This window comes from Manduca sexta, chromosome 8, assembly GCF_014839805.1.
Source record: "Manduca sexta isolate Smith_Timp_Sample1 chromosome 8, JHU_Msex_v1.0, whole genome shotgun sequence".
In the NCBI taxonomy this organism is placed as follows: Eukaryota; Metazoa; Arthropoda; class Insecta; order Lepidoptera; family Sphingidae; genus Manduca; species Manduca sexta.
In genome coordinates, this window is record NC_051122.1 from 10174002 (window position 1) to 10187164 (window position 13163).

At 34.2% G+C, this 13163-nt stretch overlaps 2 protein-coding genes across 2 annotated transcripts in view; one reads left to right on the forward strand and one right to left on the reverse strand.

The window, feature by feature from the left end:
- The window catches only part of LOC115451176 (synaptotagmin-4), a 33366-nt gene extending 29295 nt beyond the window's left edge, over window positions 1-4071 (forward strand). Inside the window, exons 8-10 of the mRNA XM_030179413.2 lie at window positions 644-771; window positions 1210-1402; window positions 1618-4071. Coding sequence (XP_030035273.1) covers window positions 644-771; window positions 1210-1402; window positions 1618-1734 — 438 coding nt within the window. The 3' untranslated portion in view covers window positions 1735-4071. The remainder of the gene's footprint in view (window positions 1-643; window positions 772-1209; window positions 1403-1617) is intronic.
- A 1447-nt stretch (window positions 4072-5518) lies between these two features.
- LOC115451172 (tumor necrosis factor alpha-induced protein 8-like protein) overlaps window positions 5519-13163 on the reverse strand; it is an 84177-nt gene continuing 76532 nt past the window's right edge. Inside the window, exons 4-6 of the mRNA XM_037436395.1 lie at window positions 10866-11024; window positions 10261-10358; window positions 5519-9968 (exon numbers count right to left, since the gene is read on the reverse strand). Coding sequence (XP_037292292.1) covers window positions 9797-9968; window positions 10261-10358; window positions 10866-11024 — 429 coding nt within the window. The 3' untranslated portion in view covers window positions 5519-9796. The remainder of the gene's footprint in view (window positions 9969-10260; window positions 10359-10865; window positions 11025-13163) is intronic.

Below are 13163 nucleotides of genomic sequence, written 5' to 3' on the forward strand. Positions count from 1 at the left end.
GGTTTTTCGTTATGATTAGTTGATTCTAGTTCTCGTGACTACATACAATAACTAACCAAACAAGATTCTGCTTTTGTAAAAATATTAAGTATTACACGGTGCAAACACCACTTGTCTCGAGATCGAATTATTAAGCGACATACCGATATTATACTGCGAGATGTGGAAACATAAGAGTAACACCACAGACTTGCTCCATTATCATTATCATTAAATCTTACGAGAAAGCACAATCCCTTTCTTAATTGATATATCACTAGAGATAGTTTTAAGAGCTCCGCTAACGGCTGCTTTCAATATACAATTCTATTTTCATATTTCATCCGATCCCGAAAATAAAACAATCAAAATAAATAAAGGTCGGGGTCCTATTCCGTCTACGAGGGTATATCCGTCTTTTTGCTATCACGGGCGTTCTATAGGTAAATAAGGGATTTTTTAACTCTCTTACCTATACGTCTATCGAAGCTGTCTTTCGAATAGCACGCCCATAATTGCAAATACTCATGGATTCACCTGTTGACGGTATCCCGTCAACCTTCCGTTCCTTCCCCAGACCTTATAATTTGTAAGTACGTGGAAAAAAGACTTCTAATCGATCCATTTCCAATTACTAACAATGTAACACCGGTGTCCGGTGCAGATGCGCAGCGTGGGCCGCGGCGAAGTGCTCGTGTCGCTGTGCTGGCAGCCGGCCGCCGCGCGTCTCACCGTCGTGCTGCTCAAGGCGCGCAACCTGCCCAAGATGGATGTCACCGGACTTGCCGATCCGTTAGTATTATGTTTTTTTTTCTAAAGGCATGGGCAAACTCTTTACTGCCAAGGGTGTATGCTCTATAGAACTAGTGAACTAACTAAGTCAATAATGTATGATCATTATAGCTGAAGGATTTCAAATCGATTCGAAATAGAAAACATATTTATTTATTCGAATTGGTCATTATGTCTGTTAGCGATGTTTTAATACTTTTTAATGGTCTAAAACATTAGTTAAACATCTAACCTTAATGAATAAAATATGCTGACCTTACAATAATTATAAATGATAAGAAACACGACACGAAAGTTTGTGTCGTTTTATTGCGACGATTGTAATTGGTTGATAAACCAACACGCGAGTCTCATGCCAGTTCGTCGACCAATCACAAAGAAACGGCACGATAATTCATGTTATTAGCCACATTCTAACGAGGTTGTACTCTGTAACAGTTACGTGAAGATGTACCTGTTGTACAACGGGCAGCGCATCGCCAAGAAGAAGACACACGTGAAGAAGCGCACGCTGAACCCGGTGTTCAATGAGTCGTTCGTGTTCGAGGTGCCGGCCGCGCCCAACGCCGCGCTCGACCACGTCTCGCTCGAGCTGCTCGTGCTCGACTGGGACCGCGTCACCAAGAACGAGGTACTGTTGTAATCTCTATAATACCACCGAAAATGTGATAGGAAAAAAAATAATTTAAGTTTTTTAAGATTTTCTAACATATTTCTAATTTAAAATTATATGGTGATGTTGGTGTTGTCTATTTAAAGGCAATTAGGGTACGTAACTTTAGACTGGAGGTTAGTTCGTGTTTTATTGTTTGTGGGTAATAACAAAAGCATATTCTGTTGGTGCAGGTGATCGGTCGGCTGGAGCTGGGCGCGAACGGCACGGGCAGCGCGCGCCACCACTGGCGCGAGGTGCAGGCCGCGCCGCGCCGCCAGATCGCAGACTGGCACAAGCTCAAGGAGTGAACCACCACACCACCACACTACCACACCCGCGCACCAAACACACTCGCTCATACATTCCACACATAGTACCCGATTAACACATTCCGACATGCGTTCCGGATTTAGTTTACAAGTTACCCAATGATATAATCAGCTTGAAGCCAAATTAAATATTTAGTTGGAATTCGCGGGATAATGTTGCCAAATGCATGTATTTTTCTCAGAGACACTGTTATTCACAAAAAGGATGATATCCACATAGACACATACATTAACATTTCATTCCGTAGGGCAGTTTATTTTGAGCAGTTTCTTTATTGTTTGTCACTGATTACTGTCGCACGGTTCACGGATAGATACGAGTAGGGTGGCAAAGCCAAAGTCCAGACACAGGTATGAAAAGTGTTGATTTAGCGTTAATTTGTAATTATATTAATAAAATAATGATATTTTATTGTAGATAGACGAAATTATCATGTTATTTTACTAATTCGGTGTTATTTCATGCGTTCATCTTATTTAAGATAATTTAATGGAATACGCACAGTTTCATTCCCTTGTGTACTCCTGATCATCTAGTTTATGGACATGATCTCGATTTAGTGTAGAAGCGCGATAATTGCTTGTTTCTAGCATCCGGCTTTATAAAAACCTTTAAGAAACACACCAAACTTGAATTGTTGTTTACGCCCCCGCTAAAGTGATAAAACATTTATGCATGCCTGGCGAACAACTACCAACCCTTATAATGAGATATCAAAAAACAATTAATTTGTGAGATGAGATTGACTTTTAATTATAGCGATTATCACCTTTGGAATGCTAAAAACATTTATAAGACATAAAAACGTTATCAAAAAACATTGAAGAGTTCTGCCGTCTCCACATGGCGTGATTTTTGTCGTTTATTTGGATATTTAAATGTTTTTCGTTTATCTGTTACCTTCCCTGCGTATATAAAATATGAGTGTGCTCTTCTATTTTAATATCATTGTAACGAAAAATTAGTTCAACTTACGGGTACCTCATAACACAAGCAAATCATTTACATACCTCACGATAAAGACCTAATCGCAGTATATGTATTTGACTTAAATATCTATTATAAGTATTAAATAATCAAAAATTCGGTAACTACCTAAAATGTAGAAAAAAAATCTTTAAAAACTAAGAATTTATGAGTGCTTAACGCCTGACGAATGATTTTTGGCTTGGAAACATCAGGGTGGAGACCAAACTACTGTGTAGAGATATTAACATCCTTTGGCGTTAAACGCACAATAAAACGAAATGTATCTAGATGTAACTTATAATCGAAATTTCAAGATTCATTCATCTAACGTAGCGTAACAAATTTGTTCACGCTATAAAAATAAAGTTTATTTGTTTAAGTAAATGTAACGAATTTTGAGTTCCTGCCCGGACATATTTATGCGTGAACAAAATTGACTTAGTTTGATACTCATTAATTATAATATGTATAGTTTATAGGTTAGAGAAATAAATCTATTTTATACTAACGTTAGGTGTTACCTTTGAATCTAGAGTTAAATGTACGAGCTCATGACAAAGGCTTTGAGCTTATAGTCACGTGTACCTCCTAGTGTCGCTGTATCACTGTAAGAGTAGTTGCGCTTTCACTGTTGATCTCACTTACATTCCGTGTTGATTCTTATAAAACAATAAACCTTACTCAGCCCACATATGATCTGTTTAAAGATAATAATATCTAAAGAGCTCTACAGGATAATCGACAATTTCGCGATGAGATTCAAATTGTATGTAAATTTTTCTGGGCTTGTGTCGTCATTATTTACTGTTATGTAATGCCGTGAAATAGCGCTCTATTATTCGTGTATAATAAATTGAAATCGAAGTTTTAGCGCGTTTAATTTATCATGTATGTCGCTTGATTCATTGAAACATAATTAAAATATTTAAAAACTATATTATTATAAGAACCCAAACTCCATACTTAAACATTCCAAATCCGATGGTGTAAATATTAGTAGCTTAGTCATCCATTAAGCTTTCATTCTAATTGTTAATATAGGATTTAAATTAAGTACCTTTAGGTCCAATCGTATTCAATTGTCGAAGTATTTTAGTGTCAAAAATTTGAAAATAACGGAATTTATGGCGTCGAAATACGACAATTCGTGCGTTTGGACCTTATATTGTATGTAATATCTCCGTTTCAATGAAAACTCATGTGTTTTTGTATTTCTTAAATGTTAATGAGTGTTGTAGAAGCAACCACAATATAATTCTCTCAAAATTACCATTAAAACTGTGAACGGTTTCAAGCCGAGACATATTGTTGACCATTCCCATGCTTGATAAATTTGTAATAGAGAATTAAGGAGTTCTCTCTTTTTATATATAAAACACATAGATTGTATCCATTATTACAATTGTATTAGGGTCTACACTGTCTTCTCAATACGATCTGCAGTCATATTTCCATGCAGTAATTATATTTTTTTATTGATATTAAAAATGCCTAATATTTAAATTTGAATACACGTGGTTCGCAATGTGTTTCGGTTGGAGGCTACGTAAATACACAATATAAACGGCATAACACTCGTAGAACATCCACTTCGCATAACAGATTTGTATACTAAAGAGATATTAGTGAATAAATTATTGACTGGTGCTTTCACAATGATTGTTTGTTTTATTTTGTATCCCATTCCACCTTCCCTTTATACAGGGTGTTGCAAAATGAGGATATCAACAATGTGTTGTTAAATTAATTCAATTTCCTTTACTAAGTTATTACTTTGTTAATAGTTATTATAGGTAACCTCATTCTGCAACGCGCGTTATTACTATCTATATTCGAAGAAGTTACAAACAATATTATTACTCTTTAGAGCAGAATATTCTGTTGCTAAACTTTAAAATACACCAAATATAGACCTTAATCTTGGCCCTTGGGCAAGGAATCTCATCAGATCTCACGATAATGAAACAATATTGATCAATATTGGTCAGGAATTTTTATACCCATTCGGACCTATATCAAATAAACTAAATTTATCAACTAAGCTATCTAAACTAGTAATAATATGCTTCGACATCGTTGACATACAGAATGTTATGTTCCTGTTCTTCTCTCAAGTGAATATCTGCAATTATGAGACTAGGTTTTGATCATGGCTGCGCCCGCGTGAAAATTGTCTTGTGTGCAAATACAGTATATTAATTTTCGGTTCATTGGAATATATTAAGTGAACACTATTATTTTCATTTTATTAAAACTTATTGATCAACTGCCCTTATAAAAAACTTATGATGCGACTTGCAATTGTTTTTTTGATAATGAATTAAGATTTCACCCCACTATTGAAATCAGAAAAAACGCTCATCGTAGCGTGCTGGTATTGTGGTAACAGGGATTCTCAATTAGGATTATGTTTAACAAAACACAAAAACATTTTTGTTTAAATAAACAAAAAAGGTGGCGATAGCTTAGTCGAGTATAGAATGGACTGTCAATACGAATGTCCACAGATTCAAAACGCAAGGGCACGCCTCTGACTTTTGTAGTTTTATTTATTACATTTTTTGCGAATTATCGCTTGATTTAACGGTGAAGCAAACAACGTGTGGAAACCATCATACCTGAGAAGTTTTGTATAAGATTTTTGAGGGTGTGTAAAGTCTACCAATCCGCACTAGGCCAGCAGAGTGGACTAAGGCCTAATCCCTCTCAATAGTAGAGGCTCGTGCCCAGCAGTGGGACAGTAAGTATAAAATAGGGCTGATATTATTATAATATTAAATAAAAACACAAAAACTCTTTACCAATTGTATATTTGATATCAAATCTTACACATAACACGGCTTAACAAAAAATTATACATAATCAGCTTAGTTTATATATTGTGTAGACAATATACTCATTCAAACTCCTAGTGTCATGTCGGTGCACTGTGCTGTGAGGGCTAAAAACCATTTCAAATAGGGCTTCAATATTAAATCTTGCACATTTTGTATATCTCGAAATTGTGTTACAGTAATCATTGTATCGAGCAATCCTCGTGAATCTGTTTTGTTTGTTACAAATACCAAATGTTATGCCTCTGATGAATACTATGTTAGGACAAATATTTTTATGTTATATGTTTGATAGTAACTACATTTTCTTGGGTATAATATTTGTCAATAACATATGATTCGTCAAAGGTACATGACTCTATAAAATATCGTTTTATGTTATTAAAAACATTTTTTTAAATCAATCTATATAGAGAGCATTTCCCTGACAATTACCGATATTTTTGACTAAACAAAAACATCTTTAGAACCTGACCGTAATCGTTTTCAATTTATTATAAAGTTACAAATTGGAAGCAAGTGCAAAATTTTACACGCATTTTTTGTTCATTCGATCACACACCACATTGTATCACTAACATATAAAATAAAATTAAAATGTCATATAAATTTACAATTACTACGAATTTTACATTTATTCACTGAGTCTTGATACACTCTTGACCATTTAAAAGAACTATGAGGTTCAAATAATTTATTAAGCCCAAATATACTAAAATCTGCGAATTTGTTTCAATAAAATATAAATTTTTATACATTTACTTGTGATTTATAAATGCTTTTGGTCTGCAATAAAATAACATGTACAGGTGTTCCATTAAGAGGGTGTCATTATTACATCAGGGAGATTAATTATAACTTATTAGTAAAATCGAAAAACGTAAATCACATTGAACTATTTACAGATTTTATCCCAAATGTAGGTATTGCAACTATTTCAAAGTCTAACATTCGCGTAAATATAAGAAATACGTAGATTATACGTTTGAGTTAATAAACTCTGTAATTCGTATTACAATATTCTATATAATAAGTATGTTTTTGTATCAGCTTCAATACGTTTATAAAAAAGTTGTCCACAATTACTATTTTTCATTTTCACCACTAAGTTATAAATTATTCTCCTTTGACGTGTATTGAACCCGAACGATTGTTTCCCATTTAAGTTATATTTTAATATAAATATATAAAAAAGGTATTTCCAATGATACAAAATCGCAAATAATTAATTATCCGGCCTCTTAACACAACAGCTAACATTTAACATCAATTTAAATTTTAACATTACATGCAGAAATTAATATCTCTCATAGAGTCGCTAGTCGTTGAGAAATCAACATTTATTAACATTTAACATTCATATTGTCTTTTTAATACATTCCCTACTTGGACGTTTCTTTGATTTCATCTAGCTACGAAGTTCATGCCGGCTGTAGACTCATGTGAAGTGTTTTGGGTGACATCACACTATACACATTTATATTATACAATCGCCATCCAACGTCAATTTGTTTCATTTCACGCATAAACTTTCAAAATGAATACGTTATTATTATATACTAGCTTTTGCTCGCGGCTCTGGCCGCTTGAAAGTTTTTTTGATGAAATGGAGTCTATGGAGGTTAGATCTCTAGCAATACATCTGTGAAAACGTTTTTGCATGTACATACATACAGACAGACAGACAGACAGACAGGCAAAAACAATCTAAATCTGTTGTTTTGGCTTTCGTTGCTCTAGTAAAGACCCCCAAAGGCCTATTATAATTTTGTTATAATATGTATATATAGAACTATTATTATGAGTTTGTAATTAAATAATACCGAAATAATCGTCTAAGTTCGTTTCTCGTAAAATCTACTAAAGCTCCAAAGTTACCACTAGACAATAAATGATCACTACCGCACCTCGCGTTACGTTATATGACGTTGGACGACGTCGCATACATTCGGTCCACAGCCGGCATCCACAAACACAAACACTAAACAGTGACACAATTAGGCAAGAGTTAGAAATGTGCGTCTAATAGTGGGGATTGTTCGCACTACAATACACTTCTTAAAAAACAATTAATAACTACCACTATATCGACATTTATTGCTAATACAAAATGAAGATATGAATTATAGTTCAGATATGTTCGAACTGTTATAATAAAATTTTTTGGTCCGAAATTGTGTATAATTTTGATATACAATGGTGTAGATTAAAATTTTGAGATAAACAGCGTCTAGGGGCGTTAGCTAGCGAACGCTATGAAATAATTTATGACTGTGTTCTGTCATATTTGCTCGATAGTATAAATCGATTATGACGTCAATATTTGTAGTTTGAGATATGTTCAATTTACTGTTAAGTTGGAATACATTTTGGTACAATTTATATTATAAAATCGTCTACTTACGTTAAGAGTGAATGTATTGAAGAAACTACGCCGGTGACGTCGCTTTAATGACAATATGAAATATGTGATGTGTAAACATGATTTTAAATATTATTTTAAATGTATTTAAATAATTCCAAATAAATATGTTTTCGCCATTGGGCTAATATGTTTAACCGTCACAAACATTCGTAGATAATTCATCGGTAATAGGCCGTATGCAATGACAATGTATTATGAATTACTGAATTACAACCCGCGCGGTTCAACTGTTCTTTCGTGGGATTGCGTTATGCGACCCTTCTTCCCCTTCGGTCAGTCACATCATTTACCTCCAGCGCGATCCATCATTTAATTGCAACAAAAAAAATAACTTAATTAACTTTTTTAACAAACTTTGAGGTGTACAGATAACTCGCACGGGTTAAATACAGCATTTTTTTTTTCATTCACTGCTATGATTGTAAAGATGCCATACTGCGCATTACAGTGTGATGTAAACGTAAATGTAGTGGAAACCTCGTACTTGTATTACGGTAACTTCGTCTAATAACTAAATAACTAAACCGTTCGAATACAATCACTTAAATTATATTTACAAATTATTAAATGCATTAATATTATTATTTTTTAAAATAACGCTTAATTAAAATTGAATACGAAACCAGGCAAGATGAACGCATCGACAGTCACATCTGTAGATATACTGGCATGTAGGCAAGTTATTATCTTAGAGAGGGTTAAAATTCATTTAGTCTATAAAATTAATTAAATAATTTGTTAGTTCAGTACTGAGAATCAATCCATTCATTTAACGAATAAAGAGAGCATTTTGCTACATAATAAAAAAATCATAAATTTAAATTTAGAACAGAAACTTAATTCGATGGAGATCTTTTTTCAGAATTATCGATGTTTTTAAAATACTCGATTAAAACAAATCTCGTCTCGCCGAATGAAGTGAGTATTCAATAAACTCGTATCACGAATTCTGTGACCAGAGAGCAAAGCGAAATGTAAATCGTACTGGTATAAATAAACGTGCGTTTAGTGGAATGAGAGCGCAAGCGACATCGAAATCTCAACACCGCGAAACCGACATGCAACAAATAGAGATATCATAGACAGAAAGGTCTTCAGAAGTAAGAATTATTGGAGATCTCGGAAGAAATTCTTAAAACAAATGACAGCAGGTATTACTCGTAGAGCCATAAGTTATTTTTCTGTTTTTTTTTTTTTTCGTTTTTGACAGAAAAGATGACGTAGCTTACGTAGAGTAGCTTATGTACAATATTGAAAAAAATCGAGCACAAATATTTTTAAGGCAGTAATAAATGTTTCCAAGTCGGTCCGCGGATGGAGCATGTGTATATTTACAAAACCTATCAATATATATAAAAATCAAATCTCCATTTGTGGAGATAACGATATTGTTGCGTGATGCCGCGGTCGCATCCGGAGCTATCGTGGCCGCGAGCGATGCTATAATGGTTGCACTAGTGGTGGAGTCTATTCGAATGTTTGCAAAATCGATAGAACAAACATTCGAATTTTAAAATTGGAATTCGAAATGTTTAACTCCGGTACTCGATTCAAGACTCGAATGAAATTAAATTGTTAACATGATTATATGGTATTTTAGTTTTACACTACACTGAATGTTTTCAAATACCGCTCATAAGACATTGCTCACGTTGAAAACATTTAAAAGTCAATCTAATCGATATAACATCGAGTCCCAACTATTCGAATACTCTCTGAAGGACCATTGGGCATATCGCAAGCAGCCAAGTTACGATGGTAGGTAAACCTTTGGTAGTGGTAGGACGGCTCATGTGAGGCGAGCTGGTGGGATTATAGCAGGCCTCGGTCGAGCTCCTTGCGCAGCATCCTGGACAGTTTGAGCACGTCCTCGTCTACTTGCCCGGCGAAGAGGGAGTCCAGAAGTTCTCCCCGAGAGGCCAGGGCGAAGACTCCGGCTAGACGGGACACGGATTTGTCTGATAGGTGCCTTTCGACCACCGCCCTGGAAAATTAATGTCATTTACGGTTAAGCTTAAGAATTAAATTAAGTGAGATTCGTTAGGGTCAATAAAATGCCTCTGAATCGTATGAGTAAGAATCTAAAATCGTTAAGCTTTATATGCGGTAATATTAACAAACATATAACATATAACAACATCCTTCGCAAAAGCATAAAATATTTAATTTTATTAGAATAGCAGGCCATGGGTCTTTACTCATTACTAGTTCGTATTAAATGACTGCATAAATATGCAAACTAATACAAAAATGTTAAAAATAAAGTATGTACGTACTTGAGCGACTGGTGGGACTCGCGCAGGGCATCCTGCAGGAACCCGCGGTCGTACGAGAACTCCACCTCGCAGAACGACACCACCGCCATCAATACGTTCTGTAACATTCATGGAAGCATTTTAATTGTATGGTTTTTTAATACATGCTGAATATTCCATAAAAAATGATTTTCAGTATATCATAAAACTATTATTCTTTTCTCAAAATAAGATTCTATGCGTAGTGACACACAGTGCAATGTATCGAATGAATATTTTAATTGAATATAAGTTCCTACATATTAAGAATAAATATACATCCCAATTCAACTCAATCTTTCATGGCTCTTATAATATTTATATATTTACAATTATTACGGTGAACTATAGGGTACTAACTGTAGGTAACGTAACTCGGCGACTTCCAAATTACTCGATAATAATCAGACTGCACCCTACTTTCCAACAAGCGCAGTGTCATTTACTTACTTAAAAATCGAATATAAACTTGGTGAGGATACACCAAAACCATTATATGATAAATATTATTTTAACAAGAACACGGTAAACCAGGATATAATATTTTGTTAATAACAACGCAGTAGTAAATCTGTAACTAAACGTACCTGGAACTTAGACCTGAAGGAGGCGAGCGCGCGGTCGTCGGCGGCCGAGAGCTGTCCGTGCCGCCGCAGCACGCCCAGCTTCACCGCCGACTTGATCACGTGCTTCACCAGCTTCTCCGCCTCGCGCTTCTCCACGCGCTCGCGCAGCACCACCAGGAACTGGAGAATAACCAACTATATGTTTAAGTATAATATATCCAACAATGAGACTTCTGTTCTGAGCTCGCTCTAAGGTACAATTGCTTTGGAAGATATCTCAAACATTAGTAGAGAAAATTAATGTAATTAAATTTTTGAACGCTAGAAAATGCAAATCCATACGGTTATGCACTGATACAGTTGCGTGTGATAATAATTATGTTCATATAGGTTAAATAGACATGACAGAGAAGTATGGATAAAGATCTTTAAATAAAAAAACGAATATAAGTTAAAGAAACAAATAATATAAAGCTACGTCGATTTTAGACATTATTATATATTTAAAACTTCAATAATAGGATCTTTCCTATTAAAACAAAACATCATCCATCCTTTAATTAGTTATTCCTGCTATCTCACTAATTTGTTTATTACTTGAAAGATAAACAAAGCAACGGGAAGCGGTCCTGAGGATGTAAACGATGCTTGAGACGGTCAAATTTATTGTTCCTGTCTTTAAATAGCGCTAGACTGTTGAAAAGCATAACACCATCCTTATTAGACGAGACGACTTTAATTTGAACACATTAAACTAGTTTAAGACTTAAACAAAATAATTAGAGATTTTTTATTTTGTTTAATAATATACATTATACATAGGCGATTTTAACGGTGAAGGAAAACATCGTGAGGAAACCTGCACATCTGAGAAGTTCTCTATAGGAATTTCGAAGGTGTGTGAAGTTTACCAATCCGCACTAGGCCAGCGTGGTGGACTAAGGCCTAATCCCTCTCAGTAGTAGAGGAGGCCCGTGCTCAGCAGTGGGCAAGTATATAAAACAAGGCTGATATTATTATATAGGGGATTTTACATTGAGAGCATTAGAGAAGACGACTTAAACTAAGACATTAGAGATTGTTTATTGATAATTTTTGAATAATGTACATTGTGGTTCCGCAAAATACTGAAACTGCCCAGCGTGAGGTTAAATTTCAATTGGCGATTACGCGCCTATTCTGTTTGAATGCCAACTTAAATGTTTATATTGTTAGCCTGTTCTTTCTTTATGAATTTAACATATGAATATATTTCATTATAACGAAAGTCTGGATTCTATCATGATATTCTGAAAACTCCGCACAAACAAACTAACTGAACCTTATATGAGAAGCAATTTTTCGTGTGTGTTTTACGCAACCCAGACAAGTGTAACTATTAAATTTGAATACAATGTTTGTTTCCGCTAACTTTATTTAGGTCAAGACGACAAACTTGTAACCGATTTTGTAAGTGTAACAATCTTCGACGGGTTTAAGATCTCCCTAGGGTATGTACAATCAGCAAAGTTCGCGGTCGACCACCCTAAGGGTCAAAATAACTTGGCAAATTTGTTTTACTACGTTTGGGAGGCGGGGTTTGGAATCGATTGCATAGATCGATATCAGTCGTAGGCCTACTGGCTACCTGCAATGACGTTACGTAACACTACCGAACCGCTGCTGAGTGTATAATAGAAAACGAAATTAAAATTGATGCGCGCACGTCTATGCTATGACGATAATTCCTATACTTGTAAGATGCATATCGTCGGCGTAAAGAACGTAATAACAAAAGTTTTATAGTTTGGAGACAATCGCGATTTACAGTGTTTTTATTGTTAATTTTTTTGGCATTATTTTTTGATAAATAAGAAACGACATTATGTTAATTATTTTATATCATATTATGTGCCTGATTACCTTCTTTTTAACTTTTAACAAACCAAACTTTATGTTGTATTCAAAAAATAATCATTTTAAAGCAATTTCCGCCATATTTGTCACAACTATATTTTGTTAGTAAATTATGATTAGCTACTTTTTTAAGCTTTTTTTTTAGTTTTCGGTCTCTTTAAACCCATAGTCTATAATTAATTTATTAAATAAATTCAATGACTGCATAATATTATGATTGAATTTTGAATCGTAAAAATTTAAACTGTTCAGTTTATTCAATTCGTTCAATAATTCATATTATAATAATAAATCATAGTTAATAGATTTCATTATTTGAATTGTTATTTTATTTTATTTCAAAAACTTAGACGATAACATTTTATTCCAATCTCTGTATTTACAAATATGTATTAACATTAAAGTTAAAATAATTGACCTAAA